The sequence below is a fragment of the Anoplopoma fimbria genome, chromosome 17, assembly GCF_027596085.1.
Source record: "Anoplopoma fimbria isolate UVic2021 breed Golden Eagle Sablefish chromosome 17, Afim_UVic_2022, whole genome shotgun sequence".
NCBI lineage: Eukaryota > Metazoa > Chordata > Actinopteri > Perciformes > Anoplopomatidae > Anoplopoma > Anoplopoma fimbria.
The window spans coordinates 26,996,591-27,020,386 of NC_072465.1; the positions used below are offsets into that span (position 1 = coordinate 26,996,591).

The 23,796-nt window shown below is 36.9% G+C and overlaps 1 protein-coding gene and 1 pseudogene across 1 annotated transcript; both read right to left on the minus strand.

Annotated features, from left to right (window-relative positions):
- Window positions 1–1,166: 1,166 nt before the first annotated feature.
- LOC129106417 (nuclear factor 7, ovary-like) lies at window positions 1,167–2,545 on the minus strand (annotated as a pseudogene).
- Window positions 2,546–5,030: 2,485 nt separating this feature from the next.
- On the minus strand, window positions 5,031–19,233 carry osgn1 (oxidative stress induced growth inhibitor 1). The gene is given in 9 exon segments (XM_054616609.1): window positions 5,031–8,245; window positions 8,247–8,807; window positions 9,451–9,794; window positions 9,886–10,085; window positions 10,675–10,766; window positions 11,451–11,642; window positions 11,734–11,870; window positions 12,881–12,944; window positions 19,164–19,233. Coding segments are annotated over 8 exon segments (1,662 nt in total). The 5' UTR covers window positions 12,939–12,944; window positions 19,164–19,233; the 3' UTR covers window positions 5,031–8,167.
- Between the last annotated feature and the right edge of the window lie 4,563 nt (window positions 19,234–23,796).

A 23,796-nucleotide genomic window follows, 5' to 3' on the forward strand; every position in this document is an offset into this window, starting at 1 on the left:
CTGTGCAGTGGGAAGATTCCAGTTAGGGGAGGCTGGGAGGGTGAAATGTCGTTCATTGATCCGTAGAGAAGATAGGGAGTTGCTTCCTTTGTTGTCGTTGTTTTTGCTTCACATTTAGTTGCTTTTTATCGGACATCACAGGGGATCATTTATGGGAGTCAGGAATCTAAGGACTGTATTATTTTACAGTTCTGGATCCATGGTGAGTTGATTATTTGGTGTAATCGAGGTAGAAAGAAAATATTCCCTAAATGCTCCATATTCATGTCACCCAAGAATAATCTATGTTTGGTTTTGTCCATGTGCTGCTGCTCCTCGTGCTTTGTATCAAATAGAAAATCGTTCATATATATTTGTTCAAATTGTATAAATTGTAAACATTTCATGTAATTAAACATAGATTTTAATGTTTGTCAACTTTATAATCTGAACTGGAACTTAATATAAAGTTTGATAGATCTGAACAATGATAGGGCGCTCAAACATCATAATAATAATAATGATAATAATAATGATAATAATCAGCTTTAATCGTCATTGTACACACATTTATATACATTCAATTTAGCTTCTCCATCCCTGAGGAGCAGTGTGCTGCTAACAACATGCAGTGATTGATACATTATTATATTTATTTTTTGCGTCCAATTAGCTTCCACAAGGTGTCTTCTGGTCTTTAGTACAATCCCATGTCAAAATCAAAAAATGAACAGAAATTCAAAATGGCACAGAAGCAATAAAATAAAAAAAGACTAAACTAACCAGACATAAAGATTTCACTCAGAAATACTGAGCGAAATCATTTAACACAAACAAAACGTATTGTTTCTAAATGTAGCAGTAGAAGCAGTTCAGCATATTTAATGACGATGACGTACATAAATGATTCTTGCAACATTTGTGTTGTGTCCATGTAAGTTGTTTCGAATGCAAGTGTCATCAAAATGAATATGATGTAATAAAGGTCAACAATAGACAATAACAGATTTTTGCACTTAATAACAAAAAGAAAGTAAAAACTATAATGAAATAATGACTGAAACAAAGATAAACATGTGTTTGGATTAATGAAACAGAAGTACAGGTGAAGCTCAACAGGTTCAATTCAGTGACTGTTCCCTTTTAAGAAATAGACATTATAATGAATATAATCATCCTCTTTATCTCTAACTGCTCTGTTCCACTGTCACACTGACATTCATTGGTAACATCTTCAGTTTATCAAGACTGTGAATGTATGGAAACATCCTCTCAGTGAAAGTGTGTGAAGGTGTGAATGTGTGTGTTAGTATCAGGATCAGAGAACGACAGCTTTCCTCCGCTCCAGTCCAGATTCACTCTGATCCTCCGGAGCTTCTTCTGCACTACGAGTTCAGTTAGTAGATCTGGAAGTGACCATGCAACATATCTATTGTTAAAGAACCCTATTGCCCATAATCCAGACTGCATGACTCCCTTCCTCTGGATAGATTCTGCTAACACACCCAGTGACCAGAATGTACTGTCCCCAACATCAACGTCCCAGCTGTGAATCCCTGAGTTAAATCCCTCAGAGCCCAGAACAGAGCAGTAAAATAAATCATCAAACCTCTCTGGGTTTACAGGAAGCTTCTGTTTCTCTCCTCGTCTCACACTGGTCAGATCTTCAGACAGGATGAGTTCTGGATCAGCAGTGTTTGGATCCAGAATCACAGGACTGTAGGAGACCATGTCCTTCATCTTGTTCCAGATGTTGAAGGTCAGGTTGCCCAGGTGTTTGGCCTCGTCTATCAGAGCTCCTGAGAGCAGCTGTGGATCCTCCAGCAGGGGGCGCTGCTGGACTCTTTCCACTGCAGCCTTGTAGTTCTGCAGGAATGAGACGTCTTCAGCTCTCAGCTCGTCCTCTGTGGCTCTGACTGTGTCTGAAAGAGCTGCTATCTCTCTGCTCAGAGCCTCCATCTTCTCTTCATCACCTCACTCTTCTGCTCCTCTTCCTCCCTCAGAGCAGAGATCCTGGCCTCCTCTTCCTTTTGTAGAAACTGGTGAAGCTTCTTAAACTGCTCCTTAATCTGCCTCTCTGTGTGTCGGGCCTGGACCTTAATGTGTTCTGCTGTTTGATCACAGTTTCCTTTAACTTCTTCAAAGAGCTTCAGTTTCTCCTTCAAGGGCTTCAGGGATTTCTGGATCTCCTCTTTGAGATCCTGTGCAGCTTCATCGATGGGTTTGAATCTATGGTTGTTGTGTGATTTTGAATCTCTGCAGACGACACACACCGGCTGCTGATGGTCCAGACAGAAGAGTTTGAGTTTCTCAGAGTGCAGACTGCAGAGAGTCTCTGAAGCTCTCTGGTCTCTCTCCAGTAAGAAGGACTCACACAGGTTCTTTAAAGCCAGATTACAGGGTGGGGGGTTCCTTTGCGACTCACTTTTACAAACTGGACAATACTGCATTCGTTTCTCCCTCCACCATCTTTGCAGAAGCTGTGGCTGCATAAAAGAATAACAGAGTCTCTAAATATGTCCTTACAGACAGGACAGGAGAGATCCTCTTCTAATCCAGGAGCCATTTTCTCTATAACCGACGCTGTAAGCACACCAGGAAGTTAGACAATCCGTGTATCATCGGACCAGTGAATTTTTCCATTTCACCTGCAAACAAAAGACGGGAAAACAAATCAATATTTATTCATTTTTGCGAGTAAAAAATGACTGTGTTTTCTTGTATTTGTCCTGAAATGTTTTGTACAGTTTCTCGGCTGCAATATATATACTCACGTCACAGGAGCATGCAGATTCAAAGAAAAAGTGTGAAAAGCATATTTTAAATTGAAATTTCGAGTGGCAATCCTTAAGATTTACTCCCTAGTTTATTTAGAATTTAATTTAAGAAAAAATAAATGTAAACAAAGGAACTGGGCTCAAAGTTTAGCACTCTGGAGTCTTGGGCTGCATATTTCGTGTGAGAAAAATACTGCAAAATATATTAATATTGCAATACTTTCATCAGAGGACTCACTCACATAATGTCAGAAATACCACTTTTTCTTTGTTTTTTTTATTATTTCGAGATTGAATGAATAAAAAAAAGCCATTTTCCTTTTTTAAAGCCAGTGAAGCTCCTTAACAGTAAGTTTAAGTTCCTTAAGAACCGATAAAATACCCAAAAAGTTATCAAAAGTGAGATAATTCACTTCTTAACCAACCACTAAAATGTTCTATTCACGTTCTCACGATCGGTGCATCGGTTTATAGGTATATATATGTGTATATATATATATACATATATGTGTATTTATATATATATATATATATATATATATATATATATATGTATATATACATATATGTGTATATACATATATGTGCATATATATACATATATGTATGCATATATATATACACATATATGTATATATATATATATATGTATATATATATATGTATATATACATATATATATATATGTATATATATACATATATGTTTATATACATATATATATATATACACATATATATATATACATATATGTATATATACATATATATACATATATATATATACATATATATACATATATATATATGTATATATATTTATATATATATACAAATCTAAAAATGACATCTTAAAAATATATAAGATAGACATTTTTACATATATCTTTATGTAAGATATGAACTCTTTCAGACTGAAGTGTTTCTCAGATAATGTAATATCTGTCTGTATGGCAGAATATAAAGTTGGATCCTTTTTAAGGATTTGTAAAATAGATAATTGAAATTGATGAAGTAAAATATACCATATTAATTAAAAAAAAGAAATAGGAAATAAGAAAAACAGGGTTTTTGCAGACCTTTACTTTCATATAATCCAGTACGCATGCGCGGAACGGATCAGGCAGTGTCGTAAAACAAGGTACAGTCTGCGCATGCGCTGAACCGATCGGGTTTCTTCTTCTTCTTCTCTTCGTTTTTACAGTAGTTGGCGGCCACAATGTCGCGCTACTGCCACCTTCAGGTGATATTTAGTCATGACGAGATGGAGCTTCATGAAGCACTGTGGCTTTTTCAGCAAATTGGTTCTCAAAATGTTACAAGATCATATGTTGATATGTAAAACAGGACAAAATATCTTATATATCACTTAATATGTTCTATCTTTATTTTGTTGTATAGTATGTGTATTTATTGTGTAGTTGTATTATGTGTATTTATTGTCTGTGTAGTTGTATAGTATGTGTATTTATTGTCTGTGTAGTTGTATAGTATGTGTATTTATTGTCTGTGTAGTTGTATAGTATGTGTATTTATTGTTAGTTGTATAGTATGTGTATTTATTGTCTGTATTTATTGTCTGTGTAGTTGTATAGTATGTGTATTTATTGTCTGTGTAGTTGTATAGTATGTGTATTTATTGTCTGTGTAGTTGTATAGTATGTGTATTTATTGTCTGTGTAGTTGTATAGTATGTGTATTTATTGTCTGTGTAGTTGTATAGTATGTGTATTTATTGTCTGTGTAGTTGTATAGTATGTGTATTTATTGTCTGTGTAGTTGTATAGTATGTGTATTTATTGTCTGTGTAGTTGTATAGTATGTGTATTTATTGTCTGTGTAGTTGTATAGTATGTGTATTTATTGTCTGTCTGTGTAGTTGAGCTGCTGCAACACTTGAATTCCCCCCATGGGGATCAATAAAGGAATATAATAATAATATCAATTTAATCATTAATATTTTGCTGGGTAGTTAATAAATTGTGTGTAGTCAAAGCAAAATAAACTATTCCCAATTTAATAAGACAAGATAAAATAAGATAATCCTTTATGAGTCCCGCAGCGGGGAAATTTAGCATAGGTTATAGTGCAAACAAGAGACATAGTAAAAGAAAAACAAGATCAAAAAAACATTATAATAAGCAATAAAAACAGTAAAGAATCCACAATAACTGAAATATTATATATACAGACTATAACTATAATTGCACAGTGTATTTGTATTGCAATAAGTCAAAAAAGAGACAGAAGCACAAAGTTATTGCTGGAAAAAAAACGTCCTTTTAATAGAAACTCCCAGACAAATGAAAATGGAAAACATAGATTTGATGTCGATACAGATGGAAACTTATTAACAATATATATAAATCACCCCGTTCATAAAACAACACAAATAACAAGTGTTAAAAAAAAAACATGGACATGATTTTTACCTGCAGTGAAAACATAAATACTTCTGTGAATAAAGTGTGTTAAGGCACTCGTGTGGATCTGTTTTCTGTTGGCATAAAGTGTTGAATCTAAACTCAGACACAATAAATGTATTAACCCCTAAATAAATACACATATTACATAATAAGTGTGAAGGATATTGATAAAAACACAAACCATGCCTATGGTTGAGCTGAAACAATTAGCCAATTAATGAATGGATTGATTGACAATAGATTTAAAAGCTCTTATTTTGTTAATTGAGTGGTTGTTTAGGTATTATTGTCTGATTATTTTGAAGTTTATTATTAGTTTTGGTATGTTGGTCGGAGAAAACAATCTGAAGATGTCAGCTTGTGCTCTGGGGACTTGTAATTGGAATTATTTTACTCTATTTGTTATTGAACAATTCATTGATTCATTGAGAGAATGATCAGCAAAGTTAGTTAGTTGCAGTACAGTTTACAATAACACGTTTTAAATGTTAGTATATTATAAGCAAATGTCATAAAGCTAGGGTTGGTAATATTGATTATCAACAAGAGTACGCTAGATTTAAATAAAGTTATTCAACCAAATAAACCCATCCCCGTGTTTCCAAGTCTTTACCATAAACGTAGCTAACAACACTAGCTCCAAAAGAATTCTAATTCTAGTGAGAAAGTCGCCACTGACAGCTCGTCCCAAAGACACTCCCCCAAAATCATCATAACGAACGTAAACTACAAACATGGCTGCTGTTAACTCTCACAGCTGTTAAAGCTAGCAGCGTGTGGAAGCGCTTTATTACAGTCCTGCAACAGCCAGATATCTTCTTCTTTTACGTCAGAGCATTTCATTTATTTATTGCTGCCGTGACGTCAAGAGAATACATAATATATAACATAAAAATATTTTTAAAGGGGACAGCTTTAAAGTGGCTGATAGCAACACAAATGTGCACAAAAACCCGACACATTAAAGGATTAATATGGTGATATTCTATATTTTTCTTTTTGACAATAAACCCCATGAAAAGACCCTAAATAAAGAATTGATCTGCTTCCAAGTATTGCGTATTAAAGCTCGATATCTCATCTTCCTCATTAAAACACTTCCATGAGCCTCACTGTTGTTCCTTCACCCCCATTAACCCACACTATAGTATATTCTTTACTCTTTTAATCCCACATACCCACCGTCCTTCTGCCTCAAGCACTCACTAAATGTGTATTAATCCGCCATTAAATATAGTCCCCAAATAATGCTCTATTTCATAAACTTTTGTGTTTATTTTTTAAGGTTAGTTTTCATTAACTAAAAGAAAAGGGAAAAAAAGTCTTATTTTGAAAAATTCATTGGTTGCATTTGCTCAGGTTCAAGCTGCAGTTTACTTCTCATGAATCTTAACAAGCAGATATAAATAATTTAATATTTGGGGGGTAGAACAATCTGCAATGGGAAGAGTTTAGTTGTAGTTTGACTGTCAAAATTCATAAACAGCTGCGCTAAACTTTAATAAGGAATTATATTAAAAATATTTCACACTGAGGATCAAAGATAAAGCACACGAGAGAAGTGGATATTGGCTCATCCTGTGAAGAATAACATTAAACCTTATTTGCATTGTGACTAATAACCGAACAGAAATAAAACCCATTAATTACCATCAAACTGTGGTTCCTGAACGCATCATCTTATCAGAAAAAATGTTTTTTATCGTTGAAATCAACATGATTTGACTGAAACCAAAGCACAGAAGAGAAATCCCCCCGTTGTTATTATAAAAAGTTACACATATGGAAGATTCAAGTGGTACATTGTTTAAAAACCGGCGCTGTGATCTTTCATTCATTCAACGTTATATTAATGACTTTACAACAGTTTCAATGAGAGGAATCATAGAAAAAAATATAGATGTTTCTCTTTAGTTTTTTCGAAGTATAAAAGCTTTTCATAATCGTCATAGATTCACAAAGATATCCGGTAGGTACAGTGGCCTGAAACTCATACGTGACATAGAAAAATAAAGCACCATATACATATATATATATTAATAAAAACCCATAATATACAAAACACATACATGGAGAATGATATGACAGAAACACATGCAGGAAACTGTCACAGTAGTGTCACAATATCAGATGTTCTCAGGAACATGTTAATTATTAATTTAAAAAACAAAACAAAGAGGCTGGTTTGGTCATGAGTGATGCTGATTGGTTAACCAGGAAGTTACCGTGGTGATTGAGGCCATCTGAAGGAAACCGACCGGAAGCACTGTTAGGATTTCTTCTTTAAATATTCTCTTAATTTCTATTCACATCTCCTCCTCCTCCTCCTCCTCCGTTTGTGAAGTTTAAACTTTTTTACATATTTACAGGTTATAAACTCGTATGTTTGGTTTGTAGGAGCAGTCTGTTTGAACACAACATGGATATAAATGAGGCTTGAACTTCATGTTTGTTGAAAGCCAGAACAATCAGATGATTTGTAGCAGATGTTTGAGGCTATTATGAAAGAGAGTCCTGCAGTACGGCGTTTGACCACCAGATGGCACTGACAGAGCAGTTTAGTCTCTGTAAAAAAAGCACATATGATTCTTTCATAACCACATTTAAGGTATCATGATAAAAAATGTTATGCAAAGAAGATTATACAATATATTGATATCAGAGTTTTGATTATTTAAATGCAGTTATTGGTAGAAGCCTCTTAAATCCAGTATTGATGAGATCTTTTGTCATTCCAGAGCATCTTCCAGGTGTTGAATAAGTACTTTTCATGCTTTAGACTTCTACGGGGAGAACCCAAACGCACCATCGGTTTCTCACAATTGTCTCGGATATCTGACACATCAAGATATCCGACACATCCAAACCAGTGCGAGTCCAGATGTGGAGCCCATCTGCCCAATGTAGCAGCGAGACTCGTTTCTGAAAAAATTCTGTGTTTCCTGTTTTCGTCTCGATCAATCAGAGTCGTTTGCGTCGCTTCCTGCTACGAACCAAGAACGCAGACTTCTGCTCCAGTGTGTGCGGTCGCCCGTCCGTCCACCCGTCTGTCCACGAGTCCGTCCACGAGTCCGTCCGCCGTCCGCTGCCAAATCCCCCCCGTCTCCCCTCCTCTGCTTCTTGGCGAGGTCGCTAGCGATGGCCAGCGCCCCGCCTTTCAGGAACCTGACGAAGTTCTCGCCGACCAGCGGCCCCATGGCGTACAAGCCCGGCCCGTCCGCCGCCAGCACCTTGTTCGTGAACTGGTCCACCTCCACCGGGTTCCTCCGGCACGTGATTGGCTCCTCCGGGTAGACGCCGAGCGGGCGGCCGTTGTCAGCCAGGAAGGAGAGGTTCGGGTGGGCGCCGATCAGAACCAGCGCCTTGGAGATCTGGACCACGGTCCGCTGGCCGGAGTCCGACTCCAGGACGCACTTCCGGTCGGGCCGGAACGCCGCGACCCTGTAGCGCGGGAAGCTCAGGTAACCCGGGTAGGAGGAGGGGGGCGAAGAGGTGGAGGAGGAGGAGGAGGAGGAAGAGGAGGGGTGAGGGAGGGAGGAAGGAGTAGAGGGGTCGTGGAGGTTCTGGGCGTGGTCCTGTGACGGAGGGTCCGGCTGGTACTGCTGCTGAGTCATCATCTGGTGAACCTGGATGGAGAAGATAGAGAAAAGGGGGTTTGATGCAACTTTTAAACTTATTCACACAACGACTCTTTAAAGGAGGTTCCATTGTGGTGCGTTCAAGCTCCAAGCACAGAAAATGAGCGAAGGCAAATTGATTCAAATGTCATCTTGTAAAATGTAGTTTTTGGTGAGACACTTGAATAAATACAGTTGTTTGAAAGAGACATTTTCACAGAAATATATTAAAGATGTGAGAGTGAATCATGGCCTTTCTAAACACTAGCTCTAAGCAGCTTATAATATACTATTAAAACTCCCAAAACATCCAAAATAATGTTTAATCAAAGCAAATATTTAAATTAAAATAAACTAATTTGTTTCCCTTATCATTGTTATGCAAATTAACCACTATAGATGATAATAACAAAGCAAAAAGTAGCATTTTTACACTCTAGTGCCTGGAAAAAGGCCTTGAAAAGTCGTACTTCTGTTGCTTTAAAAAACTATTTCTCAAATGATCACTTGGTTGCATAATTGATTCGCATTAATATTGAAAATAAGCGACAATAATTCGGGTATTCTGGGTAATTACTAAATGGTTTACTGTGGAAAACATTGAATACTTTACATTAAATAAATGAAACGTCTGTATTTCTGCTCTCCTCACCTTGTGGTACTCTGGGTAGAGCAGTTTGGGCAGCTGGTTGAAGATGATGCCGGGGTCGTTGACCGAGCGTCTGAAGGCGTGGTACACCGGCGTGTTTAAGTGGTGGGCGGCCAGCACCGCGTCGGCCGCCGTAAGCCCCGCCCCCACCACCAGCACGGGGTCAGACGATTGGTCGAGCTCGCCGCGGGAGATGGCCGCCTCCAGCTCCCAGAAGGAGTGGCAGACGTACGGCAGCGACTCGCCCTCCACGCCGAGGCGGGCGGGGATGTCGTGGGTCCCCGTCGCCAGAACCACGTTGTGGGCCAACATGGAGAACGGCACCTCCTCTGACACAGCAGAGCCATCTAGGAGGAAGGAGGAGGAGACAGGAAGTTAACATGTGGCACTCACAACAACACGCTTTAATCAGGTGCGTCCGTTTTTTTTTAACTGTACCTCCCAGCTCCTCCCCCTCTCTGCGCTGCAGTCCCGTCACCCTCCAGCAGGGCGGCGACCCGTCCTGGTCGCCAGGCTGTCTGGTTACCGAGGTGACGGTGGTTCCGCAGGCAAAGTTCTGCTCCAGGGACATCTGGGAAACGTAGTGCTGGTAGTAGGAGGCTATCTCTGCTGGCGTGGCGCGGTCATTACGAACGTTCCTGGAATATAAACACAAATACCATGAATTACTTCTAGAATACAAAGGTTTAAATCCATTTACCAGACCTTCATATAAACATATTTAAATTAAAAAACATTTATAGAACAAAGCTCTTGTAGGACTAGTGTTAGTCAAATAAATATAAAGTCTTAAATGAGCTGAACAGGAAGTTTAAAAAGGTTCCTGGAAAAAGGCTGTTGTTATGTCATGTAAATCAGCTGGGAATCATTTGAAAAACAAAATAAGGAAGAGAGAAACACACACACACAACACACACACACACACACACACACACACACACACACACACACACACACACACACACACACACACACACACACACACACACACACTCTGTGGATCAAGCATCTGTGTGTCGTACTTCTCTAGTGTGTCTGGTGACGTAATGACAGAGAACTTCAATGATTTTAAAAGAGAATCTAAAACCCTAATAAACTCTGTTTAGCTGGAACCAATGTTGTGGATATTCGACTTTAACTCCTACTTGTTTTATTAACCCCGTTGTGTATTTAACACACATTAAGAGCGGTCATGTGAGTCGACTGTTCTGTTTACTGATGACAAACCTGCGTTTCTCTCTCATCCAGTCCTTCAGTTTGAGTCCAGGCAGCTCCATCCAGTTGGCCAGACTCAGCGTTAGCATGGAGCACTCCATAGCCTGGAAACAAACACAAAACACACATTTTACAAATCAATCAGCTGTATTGTTTTCAACGTATTCTGGCAAAAAAGTTGAAGTTTCAGTTGCTGCTAATTTGTTTATTCAAATGCATCGCGTGCACACTGCAGCGGTAGTTTAAAGAGGTTTAATGGGTTCCGCATGTGAAGGAATAAAGAAGGATTAATGTAATCCTTCTTTATTTCTTCTTTATTTATTTTATTTCTAATAAAGATATTAACAACAATTTAAAAAAAAAAGATGTATAATGTTCAAGCACAACTTGTTTATATTTATTCTGTTTATATGTGTCATTTAAAAACAGATAATTGATTCAAAAAAAGTGTTTAACCTGACTATAAACTCAATTCTGCTGTTTTTAAACTGACTAAAAAAATATTCTTTCTTCTTCTGAATTTATTTATTATAATTTTCATTTTAAATGTAAAATATTCTGTTGAAATTCTTTAAATGACACTAGAGTTAACATTTATGTGGAAAAATCCTGATTTCTTCCAACCATTTTTATTTATTTTATCTGTAAAACGAGGGTTTTTATTTATTTAAAAGATAGGACAGCATGGTCTGAATAAAATGTGCTCTAAAAATAAAGTTTATTATTATTATTATTATTATTATTATTATTATTAAATAGTCTATCTATGATCCATAGATGATACGTACATGCCAGGCTCCACCGGGCTGACCCTTCCCCAGCACCAGGTGAGGGATGGCTCGCTCCGGCTCGTAGCGCCAGTCCAACGGAGACGTGTGCTCGATTCCGAAGTCGCTGTCGGGGAGCAGCAGCGAATCGAAGAGCACGGCCACGGGATTGGACGACCGGCCCTCCAGACCCTCGCACAGGTACTCCAGATCCTGAAACGGGGAGGACGAGAGACCTTTATTCTCCCCCTACATTGAATTGATTCAACTTTATTGACAATATGTGTGTGTTTTGTGCGTTTACCTGCTCCAGCAGCGACAGGTGAGGCTGCTCTCTCAGCTTGCTGTGCAGCAGTGGGTTCGGGTGCGACGCCTCAGGGGACAGGTACGGGGTGTAACCCGACAACAGGTATGACAGACAGATACCAGAAGGGCCGTTACCTTAGAAACAGACAGACAGACAGACAAAAGAGAGAGAGAGAGACAGGTGAGCTTCAGTGAGACTGACAGGTCGCTGTAGCTATAGCAACGTGGCCGGTGGTTTCCAGTTCCACTGCTTTGTCTGCTGTGTTAAACGTGTGCACATGGCATGTTTGCACTCGGGTGCCGCGGTAACCAGGGAGAGGGGGGCGGACGGGGGGGGGTTGTTTATGTTTATCTGTCCTCTGCATTTTTAAAATACTCTGTCTGAATAAAACACAAATGCACAGTCACTGCATTGCGACTGCAGCATGACTCAGCAGGTCTGAATGCTACACAGTAACCTGTCCGACAGGCCGGTGACTCGGCAGAATCCAAATGCAAAGCCTTCAAAGTTCTTACTCGCCTGCTCATGATGACTAATGGATTCACACAGTCGCTTTCTAAGTGAATGTTTAACAACTAAATACATTCTGCTGTCGTTTGCACCAAAGAAATGTGAATATTTGGGGAGTTTGTAAGAAAAGAAAAAGGGATATTTAGCATTTCTCTTAAAATTCCTCATCTCTCTGCTGGTAAACTACCGCCTCGCTTCCTGCAGCTGCTAATGTCAACACTTTTTTAAAAGGATATGTTGTATTTAGCAATCATTGTGTGATAATGTTTCCCGGCAATTTCTTTGACAACGTGTTGCTTAACTCAAACTGCACAACTTTCTTTTTTTTCCTGTGTTGAAATAATGCTCCTTCTATCACTTTTTTTTCCTTCTGCAGATCAATATTTACATTTTGTATATATTTGCATTTATTTGTAAGATATATGTTTTGTTATTCAAATGGTTGTGCTTTAATGCTTTGTATAGTTTTTTTTTAACTTCATAGTTACCTTGTAATGCGGCTTTTTTTTGGTGCGTTCGGGTGCTTGGGAGAAGGTATGAAAAAAGGGGAGTTGTGCTATGTCATAGTTATCTACACATCTACCTGCTTCTCCTTCAACGACAAAGTGCAGGTGTGCATGTGTGTTTCTCTTACCGATGATGACCACGGGCAAAATCTCCCCGCGGATAATCTCTTTATCATGACGATCCATTTTTATCTGAGGAGAGAAAGACATTATAATTATTATTATTAATTATTATTATTATCATGATTATTAAATATTATCTTTATTATCCATTGCATCAAGATAACTTCCATTATCACCACCATTATGTGAGAGAAAGTAGAGTAAGGGTGAGTTTGTTAATCATTAAGTTTAGTCACAATGATCAGTCGGTACATTTCCACTGACCTCTGTGACACACACACACACACCACACACACACACACACACACACACACACACACACACACACACACACACACACACACACACACACACACTTCCCCATTCTGACCTCATAACTTTAACATAGCAGCATGACCTCAGATAAACACAAACACTCAGATATGGCGGCTACACACACACACACACACACACACACACACACACACACACACACACACACATAACTTTAACACACACACACACACACACACACACACACACACACACACACACACACACACACACACACACATTTTAAAAAAGAGCAGTGTGACCTCCAGGAGAGATGAGGAGCAGGAGGAGCAACAATTAAATATTTATTGTCTTAAAAGATACAAAAAATATTTATATTCTTCATTGAAATGTTTGAAGACAAAAGAACAACCTGGAAAGTGTTGATACTTCTTGATAAAAAATAAAAAAAAAGAAATATTTGAGGCCCCTGGCTCAACTCAAAAAGCACATGATGAAGCTCGTTTTCCGCGGTTATAACTGTCTCAGAACGGAAAAGATTTGATTCAACAGACTGTAAATGTGACTAAAAGCTCATCCCATGACTCAGCTGTGGTTAGACACACAAGACACTTTACTCAGCTCGTCACAGGCTGCAGTGAAACCATATTTCATTACACTTTACATGTAATGAAACAAGTGCATCTCCTCTTCTTCAGTTATATTTCTTCAAATTCAAAATGATTTATAAAACAAACATCGGCAGCTGGGTGAAACATCTGGCTTTGTGTTCGCAACATAGAAACAGGACTTGAAGACTTTAATTTAGCTCTTAACCACCTCTCATGTTTTTGTGTGCCGATAAATAGCTATAGTTTTAGTAATGAAACCGAAAGGTGTTTATACCTATTTTTCAGAAATATAAATATGTTTCTCTACATTCTTTTCGCTTAATAAAAAAAAAAAAGGCAAAAGCTCTTGAGTGTTAAAGATGCCTAATACAAGATTGAGGCAGGCGGCTCGCAGCTAACGGTGCTAAACGAGCTAACAGTGCAAACTACTGCAAACTACTGCAACAGTGCTGACAGAGCTTACAGTGTTAACCTGAGGGTGGGGTGGGGGGTGTTATCAGCTGTAACCACCGTATCACAGCAGTGCAGAGCGGCGGCAGTTAGTTGCACTGAGACGCATTTAAAACCTTTAGAAGTCAAACAAACTTTACCTCATTCATCAATTCCAACAAATACAATTTCCAAGATTCTTCCCTGACTTTGGGGCAAACTTTCACGACCCCACATTGTCTGAAACTTAAAAAGTGTATTTTTTTTCCCTCAGTCAGTCAATCTTAACTTAACCATATAAACTTTATTGAACACATGCTTGTGAAGCAACTTTTCCAAAACTTTCCGGGTTTATCCATTTTTTTTTTTTACAAAACTTTAAAATTGCTATATTCATGACTTTTATGACAGGAAGAACCCTGATTAATAATAGTGTCTGAAACTATCTGGTTAAAGGAGAAGATTAACAAATCTGATCAGACTTTTGAGGACAACTTTCTGAACATGGCGGTTTTGGATCTTCTGATAGATGACAGACATTTTGACCTCCACTGAAGAGCCGACCAGCAACAAAACGAAGCAAATTTGTCATTTTCTTCTGCACACTTTTAAAGCCAATGTTCACTTTCTTTTTTTTTTTTTTAAAAACTCTCCTTCTCTACGTTTTGGAAGCCGAGCCGACACAACACGGTTTAGGGAGAGGTGTTTTGTGGCTGCAGGATGTGTTAAAACATCTCGAGTACAAAAGGAGTTAAACCACGGACCACGGTGCCAACTGTGATCTCACCCAGGGCGGGGTGAGTCGAGGGCAGCGCCGCGTGAACGATCTGCAGAGTCATGCTTACACGGCGGACGGGCAGAAAGTAAAACATGGAGGCGAGTGAAAGGAATGAAGAGGCAAAAAAAAAAAAAGAGGAGGGGGAGAAAAGAGAGAGAGAGTGAGGAAGAGATAAAGAGGGTTACATAAGAGCAGTGCAGCGGTTGGCTGCAAGCCTAAACTGGAGTCTGAGTCACAGCCGAATGGTTTACTGGACAGCACACACACACACACACACACACACACACACACACACACACACACACACACACACACACACACACACACACACACACACACACACACACACACACACACACACAATCATTTGGTTTTCCTGCATTTTCTGGCATCAAACGCTAAAGAATGTCCGACCAGGGAAAAAAAAGGTGACCAACGCCTGATTTACAGTAAAAACCTGTTTCATCTAGAAACAGAACCGGGATGCCAAACAGGTTTATCATCTAAATCATTGTCTCACATATGAGGAGCCAAATGGATTCAAAAGAACTAAAACATGGATGGTTTCATTAATTTGCTGCATCGACACACAAAGAAAAGCTCCTAAATGATCCACATATTTGCATTAAAAAAACACTCATTTACCGTCAGAGAAACTTGATCCCTCAACAGGTGCGTCGTGTTGGCATCACAACAAAGACAGCACTTCAGTCACGTATGCACGGCTATGATAGAATAGTATATTGAGTATCTGGACAGCAATATTTAGTGATACGAGGATCTCATAGAACACAATTATTTACTTTAAATCAACTCACAAAACAGAACAATCTACTTTTTCTTTATTCTAAAAAGATTTGAAATAGACCTCATGTTGTTGGATGGGCCAAGCTGGCCCACCTTAAGAAAGGTCAGTCCACCTTAAGTGAGCCTGAGCAGAAGTTGGGCCTAACTTTTTACTTTGATCAGCAGACGGTAAGAAACAGCTAAAACAACTGATTATTTGTCAACTAATAAAATAATCGCTTTAATTGATTGACTGGTTTTAGTAATTGGATTAAGTAGAAACAATTGAGAATACTCTGATTCCTGTTTCTTAATTGGGAATGTTTTCTGGTTTCATAACTCCGTAAAGCAGTCACCACTTAGTGACATCCTCCATGTCTACAAAACAACAAACATCGACTTCCTCTGATGATGACGCAAGTTCAGATTCTCACACTCTCACATAACAAAAAAATGTAACCAAACCACCACTGCTGCAAGACCTCAAATGCAGATAAAGAATTTATAAAAAAGATAAAGACTTTATTTCAGTTTACCAGAGATTAATTTAACTTAACCACACTTATACATTTGTATCTTCTCTTAAATAAACTTAAATATTTAGGAATCACTACCAATTTAGATGACATTGTCTTTTCTTAAATAGGAAAAATACATATTTTTAAAGAAATGTGTATTTATTCTTTAAAGAAAATAATTTAAAAATATATATATTATATTATTGGCACAAAGCCAATTTCACACAATACAAAGTTGTCTTTTATTTTATGGTTTTGTCAACAGTGGCCTAACAAAAGAAATTGGAAAAGCAAGAAAATCATCTTATTTTGGTGAACTTTTGAGGAATCTGTGTGACAAAGTTTTATTTATCCATTAAATGAACCTGAACTTTTGCAGAAACATTGAACAATGAAGATCTGGCCCCTTCGCTGTCACCGGAGTCATATTCCTCTGCTGCAAATATAGCAAAGCTCAAAGTCATATCCAGCTGCTGGTGTTATTTTAATACACAGACTACATAAGTCGCCTATTATTTTTATTTTTTTGCCCTGACGGCATCCTGAAATCAGCCTCACTGGATCGTCTGCCAGACAGCTAATGAGATTTTAATTATCTTCACCACCAAACGAGAAAAGAAGAACAGCTGCTGGAATCTGTGAGTCCATTTGTAAACCTCATACGCTGCTGTGTGTTGAGACAGACCGGTCAAACAAAAGAGACGGTTAATAAAACACACTAATTAGATGACGATGTCGTGAATGAGTCTGAAAGGTCGAGCTGTTGTTTGCAAATCTATGAAAGAAAAATGATCCTGAATGTAACAGAACAGGTTTATTTTAATGCTGCGTTAAGACTTCTACTCCAAAACATTATGGAGGCAAATATTCTCCTTTTATCTGATGTCTTTAGTTACTTTGCAGATTTAGACTATTATTGCAACATAAAATACACAAATACAACATTTATAATTCAATTATATAAACGTACATTCTTCTGGAATGCATATTGAATACTTTCTGCTTTAAGTACATTTTGATGTTAATACTCAGTAACAATACCACAATATATAAAAGTACTCCACAAGTACAGCAGTATTATCAGAAGGCTATCAAACACATTATGCAACAAAAATTGCGTCTTTCATTTTGTTTTACTGTTAACACAGACACACACACACACACACACACACACACATACATACATACATACATACATACATACATACATACATACATACATACATATATATACATACATATACACACATATATACACATATATATACACATATATATACACATATATATATACATATATATATATATATACACATATATATATATATATATATATATATATATAGCATAAAGGCAGAATTCAATTGCCTCTAGACGGCTCTCAACATAATCATTTTAATAATAAATAAAGGTATGACAGGTGAAAATATTAAATAAACTTAAGATGAAGTGGTTACACAACAGAGCTACATTTAAAAATTAAACAAATAAATAAATAAATACAATAAATCATCAGGCTCAAAGGCAAGTCGGTAAAAACGTGTCTTAAGACCGGATTCAAAAGCCAAAAAAACCAAAAACATAACTCCTTTAATCAGCTGGGACCAGTATGAGAGCAGCTGGCAAGTGATGCCTCAAAGATCACATGCACTAAAAACAAATGCACGCTCGGCCGGCTATGTCAACAAAGAAAATGACAACAAACAACAAATAAAAATAAATAAATCTCACTTAAATCATGCATGAGTCTTTACTTCCAGTTCTGCCTACTGGGGGTGAATGCACCAGACCAGTCCACATACTGGGAACAGGTCCCAGTAACAAAGAAAATGACAACAAACAACAAATAAAATAAAATAAATCTCATTTAATACTATTTTTTTTCATGCATGAGTCTTTACTTCCATTTCTGTCTACTGGGGGCGAATGCACCAGACCAGTCCACATACTGGGAACAGGTCCCAGTATGTGACTGGGTAACAAAGAAAATGACAACAAACAACAAATAAAATAAAAAAATCTCATTTAAAGATTTTCTTTCATCAGTCCCCAGTCCATGCAACCAGTCCACATCCACATACTGGGAACAGGTATGCAACCAGTCAGTCCCAGTCCACATACTGGGAACAGGTATGCAACCAGTCAGTCCCAGTCACATACTGGGAACAGGTATGCAACCAGTCAGTCCCAGTCACATACTGGGAACAGGTATGCAACCAGTCAGTCCCAGTCACATACTGGGAACAGGTATGCAACCAGTCAGTCCCTGCACAGACCCCAAGATCACATGCACTAAAAACAAATGCACAAAGAAAATGACAACAAACAACAAATAAAAATAAATAAATCTCACTTAAATCATGCATGAGTCTTTACTTCCATTTCTGTCTACTGGGGTGAATGCACCAGACCAGTCACATACTGGGAACAGGTCCCAGTAACAAAGAAAATGACAACAAACAACAAATAAAATAAAAAATCTAATTTAATACGATTTTGTTTCATGCATGAGTCTTTACTTCCATTTCTGTCTACTGGGGGTGAATGCACCAGACCAGTAGAGGCACTGGGAACAGGTCCCAGTATGTGACTGGGTATGCAACCAGTCAGTCCCTGCACAGACCCCAAGATCACATGCACTAAAAACAAATGCACGCTATGTCAACAAAGAAAATTACAACAAATAAAATAAAAAATCTCACTTAAATCCGATTTTTTTTCATGCATGAGTCTTTACTTCCAGTCCTGTCTACTGGGGGTGAATGCACCAGACCAGTCACATACTGGGAACAGGTATGCAACCAGTCAGTCCCTGCACAGACCCCCCCTCCTCCTGCATGACTCACATCCGCTCTGACGCTACAATGTAATGAAGGTGAATGGGTTTACTCACAGATCTGTCCCCGTGCCTCTCCTGCTGCTCCTCCAGGACTGTGGTGTTATTATATATATATATACATATATATATGTATATATATATATATATATATAGAGGGGGGGGTTGTGTGTGGGGGGGTGATGGGAGGGGGGGGGGGTCTGCTCCACGCTTTTATTCAGTTTTCTTCCGGTACATGTGCGACTCAAACCCCTCCAGTGCGGCTCAGAGCTGCACTGCTCTGCAGAGCCTTATATATGTGTGTGTGTGTGTGTGTGTGGGGCCACCGGCCGACCAATCAGAGAGCGAGCTGCCCTGGTGACGTCACGAGAACAAAGATCGTCTATGCGTGAGAAGGAGGAGGCAACGAGGGTGACGTAACCGAGGGGTGATGTTTGGTAACACACACAACAGAGGTGAAAGAAGGACTTCACTACTATAAACATATATATACATTTATATATATACATACATATATATATATATATATACATATATATATATATATGTATATATATATATATATATATATATATGTATATATATATATATATATATATATATATATATATATATATATATATATATATATATATATATATATATATATATATGTATATATATATATGTATATATGTATATGAATATACATTTATATATATATATATTATATATATATATATATATATATATATATATATATATATATATATATAAATGTTTATATATGTTTATACTAGTACTACAGCATATATATATATATATATATATGCTGTTTGGTAACACACAGCCAGAGGTGAAAGAAGTACTTCAGTAAAAATACTACAGAAGATGTAGTACTAGTATAAACATATATAAACATTTATATATATATATAAATATATATATATATATAAATATATATATATATATATATATATATATATATATATATATATATATATGTTATATACTAGTATATATCTATCTGTATAGTATATATCATATATATATATATATATATATATATAAATTATATATATATATATACATCTTCTGTATATATATATATATATATATATATATATTATATATATATATAAATATATATATATATATATATATATATATATATATATATATATATATATATATATATAAAAATGTATATACTAGTACTACATCTTCTGTAGTACTTTTACTGAAGTACTTCTTTCACCTCTGGCTGTGTGTTACCAAACAGCATATATATATCACTTATTGTAAGTCGCTTTGGATAAATGACTGTAATGTAATGTAATGTAATATTGTATGTATATTATATGTATTAATGTATATTATATATACACATACAATACCAGTCAAAAGTTTGGACACACCTTTTCATTCAATGTTTTTTCTTTATTTCTTTCTTTATTTTTTTCTACATTGTAGATTAATATTGAAGACATCCAAACTATGAAGGAACACATATGGAATTATGTGGTAAACAAACAAATGCTCAACAAACCAGAATATGTTTTATGTTTTAGATTCTTCAAAGTAGTTGAATGAGAAGGTGTGTCCAAACTTTTGACTGTATGTTATATGTATTATATGTATGTATATTACATCATGTATGTATGTTATATATACTTACATAATGTAATATACATACATATAATACATATAATCTACATACAATATATATTGTATGTAGATTATATATACAAATATATACATATTGATAAGTAATCACAAAGTAAAGCAAATAATATAAAAAAATAATAATATATTGCATACTTACATAAATTATTAATTAAATTATTATAAACTAAGATATTTTACTTAATTAAAAGTGCTATTTTTTATAAACTTAGATATTTAACTTAAGTAAAACTAATACTACTGAAATGTTCTGTAAAAAAATACTCTGTAAAATAAGTTAAGTAAATTAATAAAAATAAAAATTGAAATATATATATATATTTACAGCATACTGCACTATTACCTCCATTTCATTGCCATTGTTGTGTTTTATGTTCATATATATATACAAAGCTGACTCTGATTCTGTTCCGGAAAATGTAAACAGAGTGAGATCTCTGTTTTTCTGCCCATCTCAGATGGTCAGAGCGTTGTATAATAAGAGTTGTGTAAATTTTTCCACCAGCCTCTCTGGTGGGACACTTTTGCCATGACTTAAATATCTCAACAACAGTTTTATGGATTAATATGAAATTTGGTACACCTGTTCATGGTCTCCAGAGGATGGATCTCACTGACTTTGGTGTTTCCCTGATTTTGTTCTCTAGCGCCACCAGCTGGCCAATGTGTTTAACTATACAATGATAATTGATTGAATCTGCTCCATGGATAGATATGTAGTAGAGACAATCATGGTTCCCAGATGATGTATCCAAATTACTTTTCATCTTGTGTCAGCAGCAGGTTGAGTTAAAGTCTCAACAATTATTGGATTGGTTGCTGGAAAACGTGTTGCAGATATTCTTGTTCCCTCCAGGATGACTGTTTGATTTGAATTGGGAAGCCACTTTGTAACTTTGTTTTGAAAAGTTGATATGGAAAAGTTGCCTGAATCTGAATTAGGCTTTCAAGCAAAGCCTCCAGTGACTGACTGTCACAACTCTTTCATCTTAATGGCTCTGGTTTCTAGCTCTTTCCATCATGATGCAACAGGCCGACCTCTCACTGCTGCTGTTGCTTTACAGAATACAGAAGACATAAGAGGCTGCATTTATATGAGAGACACTTTGATACACCCCACTCTGATGACGAAGACTGCAAGGTTATGTTGTTTCTTTATATATTCACTCATAAACTCTCTGATTCAAAGAACGCATTATAAATATCTTTTAATGTTTGGCTCTCTGTGGAAATGTTTCTTTAAAAACAATTGGTGGACCGACACTTTCCCTGGTTGCAAAAAAGCCAAGATGGCGACGTCCAAAATGCAGAACTCAAGGCTCCAAAACAGCAGTCCACAAACCAATGGGTGACTTCACTATTACTACGTCCACTTCTTATATACGGTCACTGGTTTGTACCTGTAAGAATATGACGATTCTGAAAAATTTGAGGTTTAAAGAAAAAAGTGAACTTCATGGTGGAGAAAGAGGAAGAGTCATTGTTTGTCTTTAAATGCAAATGTCTTTGTAAACAAGACAAAATCAATGAATTGTTCAAGAACATAGATCCGCAAAAGCGCAGCTAAAAATATCAATGTCTACGCAGCGTGAAACAATGGATCCATTATGAGAAACAAAAGCAGTCTATATCAGAGACGAAGATAAAGGGAAGCCTCTGGGAGAATATGTAATTAAATATTTACAGCTGTACATATGACACGCAGATGTGTTCTGTCTTGCAGAAAAGCAGTTCACTTATTTAACAGGAAGCTGCTGAAATTAAATTGTACTGAGTTTACTGACGGCACGTTGCCCACAGTCACACCTTTCTTTACTGTGCCAGAAATTTGACAGAAAATTCTTTGTAATGTTTGATGTTCAGTGAGGCAAAATCGTGGCTGTACCTGGACCGTGGTCGTGCATCCTGCTACGGCCCTGCTGACACCGACTGCTACCACCATTATCATTACTAGTCACATTACTATTACTATTACCTGTACCATTACGCATTTTAGCTTTACTTCCACCCTGAAGCCCTTTTGCTTTCTCGTTCTGCAGGTTTCCATGAATCGTTGTGGTACCTGGACCGTAGTCGTGCCTCCTGCTGTGAGCCGACTGACACCCACTGCTACTTCCATTATTATTATTAGTCACATTACTATTCCTATTTTCATAACTATAATTCTACTGTAATAATTGCTGCTGTTATTAGAAGTAGTCTTATTATATGAATCATTTATGTCATATACATTGAATGTGTTGTAACTCTGTTATGCTGTTCATTCTGTACACATGACATCTATTGCATTCTGTCCATCCTGGGAGAAGGATCCCTCCTCTGTCGTTCTCCCAGAGGTTTCTTCCTTTTTTCTCCCTGTTAAAGGGGTTTTTTAGGGGAGTTTTTCCTGTGCCGATGTGAGGGAAGGACAGAGGATGTCGCATGTGCACAGATTGTAAAGCCCTCTGAGGCAGATTTGTAATTTGTGATTCTGGGCTATACAAAATAAACTGAACTGAATTGAATTGAAAAGCAACGGTTGCACCTCAAATACAGTCTTGAAATTACTTCTGCTGGAGGAGAACACAATGTTCAAAACTTGTTGTACGGGTCGATATATCACCACTGAAATTATTATTAATCGGTGTTCAACTACTTCTTGTTGAAGGAAGAGTAAGATGCTCCAAATTATCTTTTGTAAATGTGTGGTTGATCTGGCTGTTAACGTACCACCTTTTAACTTACAGAGTATGTAGAAATCAGCAATCATTTATTTGTTTATTGAACTTCATAAAGAGATTTGATGTACATTAGCCTTTTCCCTTCAATGTGCAAAAGGTTTAGTTGGATCATAATTACATTTTACTATTCTATGTATTAGGATTCATTTTGATACTTTGATTTATGCTACAAGAGTGTAGTATTTTGGGGGGATCTATTAGCAGAAATATGAAAATGATTGTCATAACAATGTTTTTAGTAGTTCTGAAACTAAGAATCATTGTGTTTTCGTTAGCTTAGAATGAGCCATTCTGAGGAGGCCGCC